The sequence below is a fragment of the Marmota flaviventris genome, chromosome 3 (genome assembly GCF_047511675.1).
Source record: "Marmota flaviventris isolate mMarFla1 chromosome 3, mMarFla1.hap1, whole genome shotgun sequence".
Classification (NCBI taxonomy): Eukaryota; Metazoa; Chordata; class Mammalia; order Rodentia; family Sciuridae; genus Marmota; species Marmota flaviventris.
In genome coordinates, this window is record NC_092500.1 from 107,108,019 (window position 1) to 107,126,371 (window position 18,353).

At 38.6% G+C, this 18,353-nt stretch overlaps 1 protein-coding gene across 1 annotated transcript in view; it reads right to left on the bottom strand.

Annotated features, from left to right (window-relative positions):
- The window catches only part of Unc5d (unc-5 netrin receptor D), a 278,883-nt gene that overhangs the window by 94,633 nt on the left and 165,897 nt on the right, over window positions 1-18,353 (bottom strand). The window contains exons 6-8 of the mRNA XM_071609300.1: window positions 13,445-13,625; window positions 12,446-12,613; window positions 10,535-10,699 (exon numbers count right to left, since the gene is read on the bottom strand). Of these exons, the coding sequence (XP_071465401.1) occupies window positions 10,535-10,699; window positions 12,446-12,613; window positions 13,445-13,625 (514 nt within the window). The remainder of the gene's footprint in view (window positions 1-10,534; window positions 10,700-12,445; window positions 12,614-13,444; window positions 13,626-18,353) is intronic.

Sequence of the window (18,353 nt, forward strand, 5' to 3'; positions counted from 1 at the left end):
GTTACTGTCATGTTGATCACTTACTTTTAAGGCAAAAGTATTATTCAAAAACATCATATCAAAACAAAGTATATATAGAAGATATATCTACACTCCCATGGTCATTTCAGTATTATTCAAAATGACCAAGATATGGAACAACATATATATTTATATGTGTGTGTGTGTGTGTGTGTGTGTGTGTGTGTGTATATATATATATATATATATATATATATATATATATAACATTATATATAATATATAAACATTTATATATATAAATATGCATATATATATATAAATATATATATATATATATAAACATTATGATAAGTGAAATAAGCCAACTGCAGGAAGAAAATATTGCATTTTCTCACTTGTATATCTAAAATTAGCAAGCTCACAGATACAGAATAAAATGGCGGTTGCCAAGGGTTTGGGAGTGGAGTAGGGGATATGGGGAGGTATTGATCAAGGGGTATAGTTTCAGTTATGCAAGACAGAGAAGTTCTGGGGATCTAATGTACAATGATGTGATTAGAGTTCATCATTTTATATTTAGCATTTGAAGTTTGCTAAGAGGGCAGATCCTAAATGTTCTCACTTTATATTCAAATAAAATGGAGGCAATGTCAAGGGATGGATATGCTAATGAAGTTGTGATGAGTATTTCACAAGTTGACATATATGAAGCCACAAAGTTGTAGGATATGCAACTTTCAGCAGTCAACTATATCTCAGTAAAGTTGGAAAAATATAATCCTCTCCAAAAGCTCCAACCTTGACGTAGGGCCACAGTATCTTCCTGCGGTGCCAAGGGTTGCCCTGTTACTTGCTGGAAAAAAGGAGGTCTGAGTAGGGAATGGATGGTAGGGGTGAGTGAAGTTGTTATAATGACTATTTACCAATGGCTAAGGAAATAATTAACAACTGCCACAGGCAGTCTGTTAAGCCTGCTTATAAAATCTGCCCAAGGAGAAATTGTGAAATGAGGACTCTTGACTCCCAGCCTGTTCTTCATGCCTCTTCAGTGCTCATGCCAGTCACAAATCACCTTCCATTACAGACAGAGCCATGAGTATGTACAGTCCACCGGGCTTCCCTGTGCCATCACCTAGAACAGTGCATGGACCAGAGCAGGCACTCGGTAAATATCTGTCAAATGGATCACTAATGCTCAGCCTCATATGTTATTCTATCCCAGGCAGTACGAAGGCAGGTCTGTAAGTTTCCTATGTATTTCCTAGGACACACTGGCTTCACATTGAAGGGTCTGTGGCAGCAGTCCCTTAAGGAGGATCTGATGAGTCAATACCCAGGTGAGGCCGGCCACCTCCTTTGTTGGGGTCGGATGATTTGTTTCCTATCTAAAAGTTGCCCTCTCACTCTGTGTAATGATCTCTCAAATGGCTCATTTCAGTTGTGAGTGAATTAGATAAGCTTCTCAGAACTGATTAAAAAGAACATGATCTGAAAGCACTGGTATTATTATATATGTATATATTGTAAATATATAGTATTATTTTCATATTATATATTTATCATGTATATATACATATTCCACGTGTGAAAGCATATGTGTGTATACACATATATGAGAGCTACATTGAAGATATAAAATTGTGAATTCAAGTTTTTAAGCAGGGATGAGCCTGAAAGGTCATCATACTTACATTCCTCATTTTACAGATATGGATGCAAAGTATAGTACCACCTGATTTGCTCAAGGTCATGTGTTGGTTAATGAAACACATGAACTGGGTCTTGGGACTCATAACACCTAGTTCAGAGCTCTTTTTCGTGTCCTATGATAGCTTTCTACATAAGCTTGGCAATTTTCTGAACACAGAACACTAACATCGTTCCTGTACCAAACACATGTAAGCAAGGTCTTATTATAATGCCATCATTGTAGAGAACTAGGAAGACAGGGTTAATGCAGTGAATGATAATGTCTATTGATGAAGTTAATATCTCCACTTATGTATCACCTTTCTCACTGATCTTGAAGAGACATGTGTATTTAATTTGTAATTTAAGGAGAAAAGGTGAAATCAAAACAAAGAGCTTTCCTCTATCTCTATTAATTCGCTTTGCTCAGCACACCCCAGAGGCCACTGAATTTTTTACAAGAGTAGATTACTCAGTTTTAAATCACTTCCCTGATTGGGTTCTTGCCATTTCTTTTACAGCCCAACCAGTCTATGATCTCAGACATTAAATCTTTCTCTAGTCTAGACTAATATTTCTTACCCAGAGTTTCGTATAGTTGAATCCTGAGCTAATTACACCTCCAGTGTAGAATTTGTAATTCACAGAACTAATTCTTTATATGATGAATCTAAATTCTGAAAACTTCCTGACTACAAGGGACCTTGGCTATCAGCAGCTACTGACAGCTAAATCTTTGAACTGACAAACTATGCCAATATTGTTAATTTGGGGATCTTAAAATGTGGAATAAGAAAGCTGGGAAAGATAATTCCCAGCCTGTATTCCAGGCTACTCTGAGGATGAGGCAGGTAAATTGCAAATTCAAGGCAACAAAGCAAGACACTATCTCAAACTAAAACAGAAAGTGCTGGGGAATATAGCTTAATGACAGAGCACTTGCCTAGCATGCATGAGGTCCCAGGTCTGAACCCCAGCAACACACACACACACACAATGTGGAATGAGAACAATTCTGGGTATGCTACAACTCAGTATTCCAGAATCAGCAGCAGCAGCAGCACAATGATTCTCTGATCTGTAGATTGCTGTACAGTCTAGTAGTTTGTGTGTTTTGGGGTTTGCTACCCATCCACTCCAGGAAGAAAGGATTTTTGCATAGGTATTGACAAATTAGAGTTTGCTTTATAAAAAGTACTTTCTGTCACAGGTTGTTAGAAAACACTTATTCCTGATGAATGATGGAAATCTGTGTGTCCCACTGTTAATGTTCTGAGGACTGATTTTCTCACCTGTGGATCATCCAGGCCCATATGGTAATTCTTTTTCCCTCTCCTGAGCTTTCCTCTTGAGTTATTTTTAACTATTAGTAAGAATCAAAAAATTTTACAACTGTTTGGGACCCTATAGATCACCTGCTGTCTCTTGCTAAGGACCAAATCCTTACCTGTTGGACAAAGGAAGGCTGGGAAATTGAGAGCTGTTCATTCAGCTACTTGCTGGAAATGCTAGGGAAGGATTTGAACCTTTAGTGTGACAGTAAATTTTAAAAATCCTCATGGGACTAGGCTTGATGGCACATGCCTGTAATTCCAGTGACTCAGGAGGCTGAGACAGGAGGATCGAAAGTTCAAAGCCAACCTGAGCAATGGTGAGGTGCTAAGCAACTCAGTGAGACCCTGTCTCTAAATAAAATACAAATAGGGTGGGGAGAGTGGCTTAGTGGCTGAGTGCCTGAGTTCAATCCTCAGTACAACCCCCCCACCACCAAAAAAACAAACAAAAAAAGAGGATTCTTTTTTTCTTACAGTTGGCAGTATTTCTCAAATTACTGCTCAGAATTGGTTTGCATAAAAATATAATTTGTATCTCATTTTTATTTTAATGACAAGTACATTTTATTACATTAGAAACACTGTATTAATCAGATGTATCGGGAAATATTTTAACAAAATATCTGAAGTTTCACATGCTGATACTTTTCAAGGTGTGGAAAACATATATATAACTATATCTATATATGTATATAGATATATAGGGATAAAATTATTTTTTCTGCCATAAAATTCCCTTTATTAGAGAGGCCAGGCACAGTGGCACATGCCAATAAATCCCAGCTCCTCAGAAGGCTGAAGCAAGAGGATCAGAAGTTTGAGGGCAGCCTCAGCAACTTCTTGAAACCCTGCTTCAGAATTAAAAATGAAAAGGAAAGGGCTGGGGGTATAGCTTAGTGGTAGAGCTCCCCTGGGTTAAATTCCCAGTTAAAAAAAAAATCTTGTTATTAGAAAACATAGACACATACTATTGTTATTATTATTCACACAAATGGAGTGCATATTATGGATGCTAAGTGCTTCGCATGAACTGGTTCATCTTCTCAAAAAAAAAGAAAAACCACCAATAATACATATTATTAAGAATTCTACTTTACAGATGAGCAAATTTAGGCTTAAAAATTAAATTTGTTCAGGGTACTCCTGCTCATTGTATTGTCTTCATAATGAAAACTCAAGCCATCTGATCACAGAGCCCTGATTATTCAACCTGTCTTTTATCTATGCAGTTTATTTCAAGTCTAGTTGGCTCTAATCATTCCTTTATCCTAATTCTAGGTACACATCCCTTTCTGATCTTTCAAAAAGAGAGTAATCAGGTTCAACTCAGAGTCCCAGGGGAACCTGGAAGGCTACGTAGCCTCAGTTCTGAATGCTAAATCAACCCAGTCCCAGCCTCACAGACACTCTGAGCTCCACACATCCCTAGTTTAGAGTCAATACCTATCTTTGTGTTTGTCCTTTTCCCAACTCATATGAAATGAAGATACAGCACCTTGTTCTCCAGTTCCCTCAATTCCTGTTCAGGGTCCTCCCTATTTACAGTGGAGCTTTGATTTTGATTCCTCTCATAAAATGAACAAAGCTAACCAGATGCGCCTGAGACAAATAACCTTCCAGAGATTGTGTTTAAAATAAAGCATAGCACTTCCTGTTTAATGCCACCCAAAGAACAGAAGCAGAGTAGAAAAAGACAGAAACATGTTGGGGACAAAAAAAGTAAATAGAAGGAGAGGAAGTGAAGAGGCAGGCAGCATAATTGCCTTGATTTCTATTACTTGAGAAGGCAATTATCACCTAGGTTACACTGTGGTGACTATGTACCTGTAGCACAGATCCATGAGGAAATAAAGAGTAGACCTGACAAAGGGAAAATGTCCTGCATGACAAAAGGCATTTTAAGTGTTTCAGAGCTGGTTGATAAGAAGGCCATAGACTTTTAAGAGCTTATGAAATACATATCAATCATGGCCCAATGAATGGAAGCCAATGTTTATTTGGAAGGGGGATTATGTTCAAAAAACAATCAGACATCTTTATGTTTTCATTAAGAAGGGCCTACAAATAGAAAAGTCTATAGTGGGCGGATAACAAAGGGCATGAATTTTAAGGTGATTTGTTGTATATGGTTTATTCTCTACCCTCTTTATCCTCAATTCTCCCCTGGATATGGCACTCTAGTGCAAGTCTTCTTATCATAAGGAAGAAACAGTTTTATTAGCTTTGTAGAATTTACAAGAATGCTTTCATTAAGACATCTGAGTATTGCGATCACTCTGCTTTATTTTCTTTTGTAATTAAGCACAATGGAACCTGGAGTCTGGGAGCCACTCCACTCTGTCTCATTAAAGCTTGTTACTCACTGGCCTTCTTATGGGCTCCCATAGTGGGAAAGCGTTTACTGGGGCATGGGGGAGAGACTGTTGCTAAGCTGCTAATGACTTCATACGGGTCCACGTCTACATTCTTATTACTCCCGTGGGTCTGCAATATTATATCCACATTTGCTATGCGGTATACTCGAGAACAACTCTGAACTAATCCATTGATTATTATGCAGAAAGGCAAGCTATTGTGTATTTCTAGGAAAAAAAAAAAACCTTTACATATGAAGGAGCACCTACTATGTACTATAAATGGAACGGGAATGAGATTTTAATAATGAAACCACACTTGGGAGAATTAGCAAGTGGTAGGATACTTGGTGACAACAGGAATGCACTGTGTGAGCATGTTATCTTATTGATGACATTTCCATTTCTTTACTGTGTAGCATTTATGGTATAATTAGTCGATTGTGCAGTTGAACTGGTTCTAAAATATGAACTTATCTTAAAGTTTAAAAATAAGTCAAGTATGAATTCCTGAAACTTTGTCCAAAGAAAAGAATTGATGGTTTTATTCTGATGAAGGGGTATCTATCTATTAGGATCCTCTCTGCAAAATCAGTATCCATAAAACCACTGGCAAAAAAAAAAAAAAAAAAAAAGTGGAAGAGTTGTTTCAGATACTCTGAGTTATCTCCAGTATAAAATTTCTCTTTATCAGTACCCTAGAATATAGGGAAGGGATTCAGGTAATTATGGTAATAGATAACAATGAGGCTTAGATTGGTCCAAGAGAAAATGCTTAACAAAGCAGCCATTATTTTCGTGTGATTATAGGTTCACCTTTTCAGTTGCTTCCTCTAGGTCATTTAAGTAGGTCTTTCAACAGACAATGTGGTGAGATTATTAGAGGTAGCTTGGGAATGTTTACTTGAACTTGCTATTGTATAGATGTCTTTATCCTTGATGTGGTTTCCCAGACTGTCACTTCAAACTTTTCTTATCAATGTACCCCATCAGAAATGAAAACAAACCACCCTTTAACTGATATTTCAGTTTCTGAACTGTCAATGTTGAACTGACCTCTGCTGTATCTTGACAAGCAGGACAGATTAGCTCTCAGGTAGCTCAGCCTTGAAGACTGCCTCTCTGCAGTCCCTGTGGCATTTCTCTGGCTTTAGCCAAGCTACACATCTAGGCACTAATCCCTTCTGAGGCAGATCCATTTCATCTTCTCAAGCCAAATCCCTTAGTTTTATTTCTACTGGAATAAAGAGAGAGGGAGAAGGCTTCTCTTATTCCTGAGGATCAAACTAAACACCCCATCATTTTCATCTTTCTGTTCCTGTCAGCAAGACACGTGCAGGTTATTCAGCTCTGGCTGTGATTCTCAGGGCACAGAAGCTGCTCTGCTCAGCAGGTAGAAGGGACCTGCTCTGCTCAGGTCAGAAAGCTACTGAGTCCGGTGTTTACACTCAGAGAACATGGATCCACAAATTCTTGTTTCTTGACAATCACACTCCATAATTATCTTCATTCTCTGGAAAATCAATGTTCTAGCATAAAGGGATCAGAGGTTTACTTTATGCTTGCAGTTTAGACCCATAGACTCACTGCTACTGGCCAGAATGGTGCCGTTTTATTTTCACCAGTCTTGGGGCATTTGTTTTCTTGTTGAGAGCACTTAGGTATGGCCATCTGTGATAGCATGACACTAAGGTTCTGTGCTTCAGTCACAACTGACCAAGCAACAATCACACCCAAATATTAAAGTGATCATTCAGAGCTGGCAGCTCCATCTTTAGGAGAAATTCAGCCCTCAGGGACAACAAAAGAAACCCAGACACTCTGTTGAAGGCTAAACAAAATCAAAGAATTGTAGGTCATCCAAGAGCCAAGCAATGTCATTGTCAAACCTCCAAGAGAAAGTGGAAATTGAGGAATTGCTTTAAGGTCATATTGGTATTTTAAAGGGAAAAAAATTAGGATGAAGTAAATTCCCAAATTGTAACCTGACCTAGATCCTTCAATAAAGCCAGTGTTCCATAAAGCTGTTGCCAAATGCTATTTTAATCAAAGCCATCCTTTGCTGGAGCTCTATCCTGAAAGTGCAGCTATTTTCATCAAGAGAACTCTGACAGCATACCCAGGAGGAACACACAGTGTTGCTGGCATCATTTAACTGGATTGTTGTTTGGTGCTTCTACAGATAGTGAAATGTTACTCATCTTTGTTGATATTGGTGGCCACTTTCTGTCTAGAAACATATACTACATCCTGGTATTGGGATCTTATAAATGTACTCTGTTCCCACTGATATGCAAACAGATCTCATTCACATTTATGATTACACAGACTTTCTCCCTCAAGAAAGTTAAGTCACTATAGCTTTTAAAATTTTGAAACTTGTTTGATAGATAGCCTCATATGCATACTATACAGGCAAGGAAACTGGAAAAAGCATGTTTATGTGGAAAAGAGAATGTATGAATGAATAGATAGCTTGAATAGGTAAAGAAAAAGAAGAAGAAGAAGGCTCCTATAGCATTTTCAACTTGAGGGGAATGGATTTAGGAAAGATTCTACCTCCAATGATGAATACATTCCAAACCTCACTGTCTTCCTAAATATTTCCACTATGGGAAAACACCAACAGAATATTCAAGAAAGTACTTGTGTGATTAAAACCATACATGGCCAATACCCAAAGTAGAGGTCCATTCAGTAAATCATTGAATTACTTAAAGCTATGCCTGAACTAGGGACATGAGTAGCTTCATGGAAAGACTGAGCTTCCTGAATTTCACAAGAACATATGCATTGATGATGGTTAATTTTATGTGTCAACTTGAGTGATCCATGGAGTGCCCAGATGTTTGGTCATACATTATCTTCTCAGTATTTCTGTGAGAGTATTCCTTTTTCATTAGAAGACTGAGTAATGCAGTTTGGCCTCTAGAGGCGAATGGGCTTCAGTCAGTCAGTTGAAGACCATCATAGAATAGAAGGCTGGCTCCACCCTGAGTGACACAGAATTCTCCCTGACCGTCTCTGAACTGGCATATCTGCTTTTCTCATATGACAGCCTCTAAGTTGGGACATCAGGTCTTCCTGGTTCTACTTTGGACTTGACCTGGAATACTGTTTCTGCATTTTTGGACTTGCTGGACTTCATAAATGTATGAGCCAATTTCTTATAATAAATATCTCTCCACTGTGTACTATCTTGGTTTTTCTTTGTAGACTGGTGGTTCTGTTTGTCTGTAGAACCCTAATTAGTTTGTCACCTAGGATTTTCAAGTAGGATGAACACTTGCCAATAAATTCTCAGTGCTGGCCACAATAGTAAAAATACAGTAAATAGTAAAAAAAAAAAAAAAAAAAAAAAAAAAAAAGTCCTATCTCAGAGGTGTATTTATAGAAAAATCTAATGGTATTGAAGGATTGTCAGAAACACATTTCCTTAAACATCTTGCTGCTTAGTTGGTGTTCAGTTTCTTTTTATACAGGACAGGGGAAGGCATTTTGAAGAAGACAAATGCTCATATGAATCTGTTGGTGAGCACGGCTCTATCGTTACTGGAACTGGTGGCTGTGTTGTCTTCTGTCACAGCCCCTTGCACTGTGTCTGACATGTGCAGGGTAGTTAGTGCTTTCACTAGCAAATAAAGGCACTGTGGGTTATTAATAAGTGCTTGGGAGAATAACAGAGTAGAAGAATATTAAGAGGGAAGAAGTAGGGAAGGGCATGGGGAAGTACTGGGGAAAAAAATCTACAAAAGTATGCTATGTCCATGTGTGAACATACTACAATGAACCCTGCTTGTATATATGATTATTATACACTAACTAATTATGATACACTTACTACTATTACTACTACTACTACTACTAATAATAATAATAATAACAACAACAACACATGGGAGCAATGGATAGAGCAAGTAGATCAGGGGGAGGAAGGAAGGGAAAAAAAAGGACAGAAAGGGAGAGTGAGATTGATCAAATGTGCATGAATGAGTATGGCATAATAAATTCCAGTACTATGCATAATGGTAATGCACCAATAAAAATTGTTAAAGAGGAAAAAAAATTAATGAACTATAAAAAGTACTCGTTTCAATGTTCTACACATTTTAAATGATGAATAACCCATACAGATTTATTCTGAACACACAAAACAGTTAGCATGTGCTTGCCCTCAATGGTACCCAGTCATATGGATGCAGAAAAAGAAATTCAACATACTGTCATTTTCCCTAATAAAAAGTGACATATATTCCTAAAAAGATCTCAAACTATTGTTTTTCTAGATATCACCCCATGAGTTTTCCAAGAAGGGAAACTAGCTCCAGCAAATATGTATGCTCCCAGTCTTCTTTTTTTTTTAAAGGATCCAAGTAAAATCAACATACCTCAGCTCATCCAAGTGGGAAATGGAGGAGGGGTTAATATTTACTGAGCACCAACTTGGTGCCATAAAAGATGTCAATATATCTTTTTCTCATTTTGCCTTGATAATAACTGAAAGTGGCTATCATCACTTTTGGTACTTATAGTCACGGAAGTTAAGTGGCTTGGTTAGGGCCACAAAACAAACAAACAAACAAACAAACAAACAAACAAACAAAAAAAACCCTGTCTCTCCTTGAATATATTTGATCCTCCCTTTTAACCCAGTCATACAGTCACTTGGAGATGAAAACAGTTTGCTCTTGGGAATAAAGCAAAGGCTTAGAAGTTTTGAAACAATCATGCTATTTTCTACCCTGTCTGATCAATGGGACATGAAACTACACACCTCTAGAGGTCTCCCTATCCCCCACCATTTGTAAGATACAGTTGTAATACACATTCTTCGCCAAGGAATCCTGGCCTCTGAACACTTCCATGTCTTATAGTGCTGCAAAATTCTTGGGAGAACTCTAAGCACACAGTGGTCAGTACCAGAATTTCACCAAACACAAGTGGTAGCTACTGATAGTCTTAAATGTTTTCTATCTGATTAGATTATGATAAAAATTAAAAATCGCCCCATGTTAGTAAGAATGTATCTATCTACTTTTCTATGCTTCCTACCTATTCGCTTTTTTGTGCCTGGTGATCTGGCTTCCTGCTGACTACTTTAACCCAGTTAATGGTTGTGACATCCTTTCTTGAAATATGTGAAAATATGGACATCATGCACCAACACCGAAGACGTTAAACAGAAGGTGTTACCTAGCGTGCAGAGACCATCTGTGCAGTTTTCAGATTCCTGGCTGAGACCTTCACAGAATTTGCCCCCATTTCTCGGGGGTGGTGCTGAGCATTCCCGGATCCGGAGATGCTCACAGTCTGGACTGCAGACGGACCATTCACTCCATACTTCCCAGCTTCCGTCCACTTCAAAAGGAAAAGAACAGAAACCATCATTAGAAGGAAGCAGCTGTCAGGAGACTCCCTCCAGGGTTGCTGCTGCTGTCCTTAGCACTGGATTTTAAAGAAATCATCACCAAAATAACAATAAATCCACAGATAAAGAGTATCCTCTCTCCCTGGTTTTTTTTCCTAAAAAAAAAAAAAAAAAATGCAGTGATATAATTCTCTTACTATTTCAGGATGAGACAAGTTATTGAATTTAGGCAAGCAGCTGAATGACCAGTATCTTTGGGTTGGCTGATAAGGGCACTATCTATTCTTCCCCAGTCTTTCATGCTCAAGTGCATCTTAGCTGGACAGGTGAACTATGCAGTAACCCTTGGTAACCAGCTACTGCCTTGTGGGTTGACAGTTGAGAACAGAGGGTAAAATAAAAATAAACTATCTTCTATCCCTAAATGTCCCTATACTATTAAAAAATTAAACCCAAATATACTGATACTTTAAACTAAAACAGGTCAGTTAAACCCCAAGATGCCAGGACCTACATAAATAGAATTTCTTGGGTCATGGATTGCTGCTATATGTAGAAATGAACAAACTAAACTTAATTCCATTAAAAATCAACCCTAGAGATTAGGGCAGATGTTTGAGACAATTGCCCCATTACCTCCTAGGAATAGTCTAACCATGCTTATTTGGGTTATGGTAGTACAATTTTTAATCTAAAGCAATTAGTCCAAGAGTAGAGTAAGATTAAAAAAACATAGTGAACTTGAGGCAAAATTTCTGAGTCCCTGAGTTGGTCGTACCAATTTATAAGCGATGCAACACTGGGCAATCATATGGCTACAATGACTAGTCTATCAGCTGGAGATAATAAAACTCACAACACAGAGTTAAATGACATTACATAGAAAAATATCCTGCACAGTACCTGGCACATAGTAAGCACTCAATAAATGTTTATTGAACATGAGTCCAAAAGGAAACTCCAAGAATATTCTGCTGGTGAGAGCCTCAACTTAGCTTTGGGTGCAACTAAGTTTGAAATTTTAGGCTCTGGTCCCGTGTCCTTGGAGTTAATATTCTGTAGTGCATATGAGATGCAGGATCAATTTATTTCTCAGTGGGAGGATATGCTTTCCATAAAGAAAGCCATCTTCCATTTCATCTACTTTTCATTGTATGAATTGGGTTACAGCCAGGAAGAGGAGAACAGAACTGATAAAAGACACATTTGGTAAATGAGGTTTATCTTTTCAGAAAGAAAGGCAAACACATACCCAAGGTAAAATATAAACTGCTGTGAGAAGTGTATGATCCCTGCCAATTGTATTATAAATAAATACAAAGCCAAAATTGATAAAAGGTCAAGTGTTTGGTAGCTGATCCTTTGTGCTTGAAGAAAACAAACTAGTCCCTGCTTACTGTTATACAAAGACATGCCACAAAGAGGGAGAACCCAAGGAGAGAAGGGGGTGGCTTAGCCCAACCAAACAATGGTAGTATAAATGCTTCAAAGAGCATTTGGCTTACTGATCATGAGTGTATGAAGTCATCTGAGTATTAAAAAAAATGCCCTAAAACACTGAACAGGGGTATTGAATTGACAATGTTGCCATTACAATGAGTCCCTCATTAGACAAAGGCTCTATCCTCAGAACCTGGGAAAGGGTGACTTTGGAAAGGAAGGTTATATTGATTGCTTCACACCAGCTTAATAGTGTTGGTGGATCAGAAGGGAAAGGGAATCTGCGTATATCTCACCAGGACAAAGAGAAGTGCAGGTTATTTTCTGCACTGACATTCCCTCACAAAAGGCCCCACCATTGAGAGGAGCTGGGTTGGTGCAGGTCCGGGAACGTTTCTGCCATCCTCTACCACAGCGAACATTGCAGGCTGACCACTCTGTCCAGGAAGACCAGCCTCCATTCACTGAGAGACAAAAATGGGGAGGGGAGAAAAAAAAGGAGAGAGGTTTTTACTGATTGCCTACTATGTGCAAGCCACTGTGCCAGGTGTTGTGAGCTGGGCATCTGGGGACCAAGAGACTGGTGAGGCAGCCTGGGCCTCACCTCTGCTACCCCTCAATCTACTCATCAGTATTAGGCAGGATCTAGAGAGTGTGCTTTGTGGGGGAAATTATGAAAAATAGGAAGACTTCATCAAAAGATCTCTAAAGCACTTGAAAATCCAGAGTATAAGAAGAAAATATCAGCATTTGAATTTCTATTACTTTAAGTGCTTTGAATATAAATCCCAAGGCTCTTCTATTATGGAAGGGAATGCCTTTAGTTAAACATCTGGGAACTTCTTTTCTATAATACCTGAGATAGTCAGCAAATAGTAATGTTTGTTTTTGGTGATTTCATATGCCAGGAGAGAAAGCAACTGGCAGAGGGAATTGGGGGGGGGGGGTGGACGCTGGGTTTGGGAATGGAGAGAAGCAGAAGCTGCCCATTATGCTTTTAAACTATAAGCATAACGGAAGAAAACAAACAACTCTTATTATTATTTTTAAAGGAGAGAGACTGGAAATGTCACTATCTAATTGAAGTCCAATATTGGGCAGAACAGCAAGCACATCAATAGCAAGAGGGAGGTTTCCTCACCTGCCAAGTGGGGGAGGCAGGACAGAGCACTGGAGTGGAGAGCCCCCCAGGTCCTTTCAGCTCTAAGCAGGGAAACGTTTAGTGAAATACACATCTCTCTACTTTTCTGCCTTCTGCCCTCCCTATCCATTCCTGGCCTTTGGGCTGGTCTTACCATAGACCACCACAGTGGCTGACAGGCTCCTCCTCTTGGCTACTATGTTGGCTGCCATGCAAGTATAATTCCCTGAGTCAGAGAGTCGTGCCTGCCTGATGATCAGGTTATGGTCAGCCCTGGTGTCAATGTTCTCATCTTGTTCTGAGTCAATGGGTTCTTCATTTTTCAGCCATTCCACCTACAGGAAGGAAAGAAGGTTTATAAGTTATTTTTTAAAAAATAATAACTCTTCTGCAACCAGAAGGTGATTAGTTCTGGTGTACAGGAAAGGGATGTACCTAACTCATAGTATAATTATGACTTTTTTCTTTATTCCATATCTTATCCTTTTTATTTAGTAAATCTTGTTCTATTCAGGAAATGGATACTCAAGTTAATAAACTGAAAGTAGGAAAAGAACACAAACAGTCTACTGACTTTGACCCATTTTTCTAAAAACGCAATAGAAGAGAGAAAAGAGGTGACTGCAATTAGGTCATTTCATTTTATTTCATTACAATACTGCTTCTGCTGCTGCTGCTGCCGCCGCTGCTGCTATTTCAATAACTGGTCCAAAATCGAGCTCAGAGAACACACATGCTGAATTTATACTTTGTTTTGAGAGGCCATTTATTGAACCAAATTTTAAGCCAATATGTTTGTGTTTAAACAAGTTTTAATAAAGGTGTGAGACTGTATAAAGGCCAAAGTAATCCAGATTTGAGTAATGATAGACACATAAATTAAATTCAAATCTTAGTGTTCTCCAGATTTGAAGATCCATTTCTTGGGTGATTAGTTACACGGTTCCTCCAGAGATTCAGCAGACAATTGAGCTCTGGGTTATGCACCTTACCATGTAAGGCCCAGTCTCTCTGCTGGAGGAGAACATCTCCTCCATTCTCTGAGCAGAGGCTGGTTCTTGATTTATTTCAATCTCTAGAGCTTGTTCCTGGAGAACCTACTGTACTCTCTCCAGCTCCATCTGGATCATATCCTTACTAAGTTTCTCTCTCCTTAGACACCTGAGGGAGAGACAGATGGGAGTCTTCTGCTCCCCAAATCCTCATTCTTGGTCAAGTAAACTTAGCACCCATTTCATGAAGCATGTCAGCCTCCTGTGTGTGATCTTTGTTCCTTCCCTGTTTGTCCTTTGCTTCCAAATCTAAGTAACATTTCAACTCTCCAGTGCCATCTTGGTAGCACCGGATATTTCTTCTTTGGCAATGACCGCTTAGCTTTAGTTATCAGAATGTGTAAGCCACAATAATTTAACAGACGTGTAAAGACTAATTTATCATAGCATGCAATGACAGTGACTATTCCAAACAGATCTCATATGAAAACATAAGCACCAGGGGGCATTTTGTCACATTCTGCCCAATAGGTATGTTAATTGAAAGTTGGTTTTAGAATAGGATGCTTCATTTCATTTTGCATTTAAATGTAAAAAAAAAAATCTAATTTACCACCAGTAAACAAGTGGCATCTGTTATAATAATAGTTTGTTATAATGATGGCCTCTTGGTCTTTATAAAAAGGGATTTACTTATCACAGGAAAATCTATCATGATCCTTCAATACTTACCCCACATACCACTTCATTCATGAGTTTAGATACCAAAACTCATCACCCTCCAAATTTACCCAGGGAAAGTCAACTTGAGAAAAAGGAAATGATGCCAAATAGTCAGAAGAGGAGATCTGAGGCCTCCCGGAGAACACAAAAGAGAGCTATAAAAGCCAAGTGGTACAGGACCATGAAACGGAAAAGCATATCTCCCTAGCAGCATCCAGAATCGCTGCAGACATCACTAAGTTCCAACTTGGAGGGGCAGCTACTAATAATGGCATGGAGTCCAGAAGCACAGCTATCTGGAAAATACAGGGTAGTGGAACAGATTACAGTCCACAGTCGACTGACATCTGTGACCCAATGTCCTCCTTTATCACTACCATTACATAATTCAGAGTCATTCATTTAGTTATTGACAAATATGTGAATTCTTTGACTACCAGAGGTTGTATTGAGTGCTGCGTAAAGTGATGTGAACAAAACCAAAATGCTCCCTTCTCTTCTAGATCTTACATTTAATAAGTAAATCCATGTCTTCACCCGAAAATAACACCATCACCAACCTCTAAGATGAAAAGCTTCCTGTAAGGCCAGTAGAATTAGATTCTGAAAGTCAGCACCACGCCCATGTCACTGGACAGAACAACCAGGTCTAAACCACACAGGTCTGAGGGCTGTCGCTTCACCTGTATTCTCCTCTGGTTCACAAATCCAGGTGGGAATTGCTAATTGTTCATTCCCGAGGCTTGCTATTTGTAGCATTTATAAGGCTCTCCCCGTCCTCTTGCCGTTCTTCTTTATTCTTCCCAAACAACTGGCCAGGAAGTAGGGGAAGTCTGACACTGGTCCACAGATAAATTATTCATAGAGAGTAGACAGAGAGTCCTGTGGGAAATGGCCTTGGAGACTGAAACGAAGACAGTCCCAGCACCTGGGAAGGAAAGAAAGCTTTCCTAACGGAATCTGGGCCCAGGGGTGATTAAAGGTCACAGTCACCAGCAGAGATTTGGCTTTGGATTGAAAACTTACAGAAAAATAAACCATGCATGAAGCAAACTAGGCCAAGAAATTAGGAAATCATGTGCCAGAAATTTGATAAATAACAGATTCACACAAGTGATATATATGATAAGAATAATATGAACATCTGAAACCCTCATTTAACTTGACAAAATCCCATCCCAGTAAACATGAGTATACACTTCATTAAAAATAACAACAAAACTACATGACAATTAAATAACTGAATAAGTATTCTACACCACTAATAACAGAAAAGCTAAACAACATCCTAGATGTGCTTCCTAAGAAAAAAGCAAAGGGTATACTACATCGCTACCCCTCCTCTCCACACTTCCTTGTTTTCCTAGTTTCTTTGATTTTTGCTTGGAGAGAAGACAAAGGCTATTTCAGCTACTACTGCACTACCATTATATCTTTATTAACTGATCTGTCTGTGGCTTCCATTCTTGCCTCCACACCCGATTCACCACCAAGGGATCCAGGAATGCCACTTTCTAGCTAGAAATCCTTCAATGGACTCAAATTCTTCCCAAGCCTCATTAAAGTCCTTTGTGTACAGAGCTGCTCCCTATCAGATACCCACCTCAGATCCTTCTAGGAACTCCAGGCATAATCCACTGAAGCCCTACCTACTGTATTCCTTTCTCTTCAATAAAATTCAAAGCAAGTTCCAACCTCACGGCCTTGATACCTGCTGATCTCTTTGCCCAGAAGACCTTTCCCACGGGCATTCCCCAGGCTTCTCTCACTTCCTACTCAGGGCTCAGATCAGATATTGAACCGTTTCTAGAAAAGGAAGCCCCTTCTACTCACCCACTTTGCTTTCACTGTTTTCCTAATACTTATCTCCACCTGATAGTCTTAAAGATAGTAATACCTATTATATTACTATACCTATTACATCAATATACCTATTACTTATCATATTTTTTGTCACTATGAACTTAGGCATTTACCAAAAGAAAGTAGTAGAAATGCAAATGAGGATTTAACCAAATTCAATTATTTGGGGTAGGAAAGGAGAAAGGAAGGGAGGGAGGAAGAAAGGAAAAAAGAAAGGAAGAAAACAAATGAAGCATGTCAAAGTAGCACACCAAAGAATAAGGTTTTGTTTCAGTAATTCACAATTTATCAATATGATAGCATTATACAGGCATTAAAATTATGATTTCAACAAGTGAAAACACAGAAAATGCTGATAAAACACAAGAGTCAAAATATAAAATTGTATGTTTAGTGTGATCTCAAATTTGTAAAACAAAATAGGATCACGAACTCATACATGCTTAAAAGATAGGAAGAAACACATTATGTTCACAGAGGTCATAAGTAGAGCTAACTGTTCTTCCAAGTAGGTAATTGTGGCACTTTTAAGGAAAAGCTTTTTTTTTAATTGATTTTATTTTTTTAAATACCCAACAGCAGAATGCATTACAATTCTTATTACATATATAGAGCACAATTTTTAAGGAAAATTTTTTGTAATCTGAAACAAACAAAAACAAACAAAAAACAAAACACCCCACCCCACCCCCCAAACACCCTTTTATTTCTCATGTAGCACAGGAATTTTCAAATTTATATTTAGCCATTGAAAGTTTCTTAAATTCAAACTTATCTGAAAGCCCCAAGTGAAAAATGAATAAATAAGCAAAGACTTTAAGCTTGATGCAGTTATGAGGCTTTTTGAGCTGCAGATGGGAGGGACCAAAGCTGCCTAAGCTGGGCCACTCCGAGGTACCCAGTTTGTGTAAATCCAGAGAAGAGGAGGCACACCCTTCTCTGTATACATCTGATGCCCCTAGAGATGCTCAGTTCACAGCCTATGCTACTGTGTGAGCTGGCCCTGCTCTACAGCCTACCCCTCTCTCATCCTTAATACTATGGGCACACCCTGTGGTTTGCTACTAGGTTTCCATATTATATTCTGGTATACTTGGTGTTCATAGTGTCACAACTGAGGTCCATCAACCCAATGATGTCTATAAACAATCAGCACATTAGTAGGGTCCTAACTATGCAGCTGTTTTTTATTTGTAACCTAATAGTTTATCCATTTAACTGATGGCAGGATCTTTATGAGGAAATCAGTTTGGTATTTTCAGAGCTTATAAAAGTGACAAATTGTACTTAGATTTATGCTTTTGTCACTTAGAAAATCTTTAAAACATTTCTGATGAGCTAAGTGCTCCTAATGAAGAATAGTGTAATAAATAAGACACACATAGAGACATGCACACACACCTGTGTGTGTGTGTGTGTGTGTGTGTGTGTGTGTGTTCATGCTCACATTCTTTACACCAGCAGTTGCAAATTCTAGTATTCCTG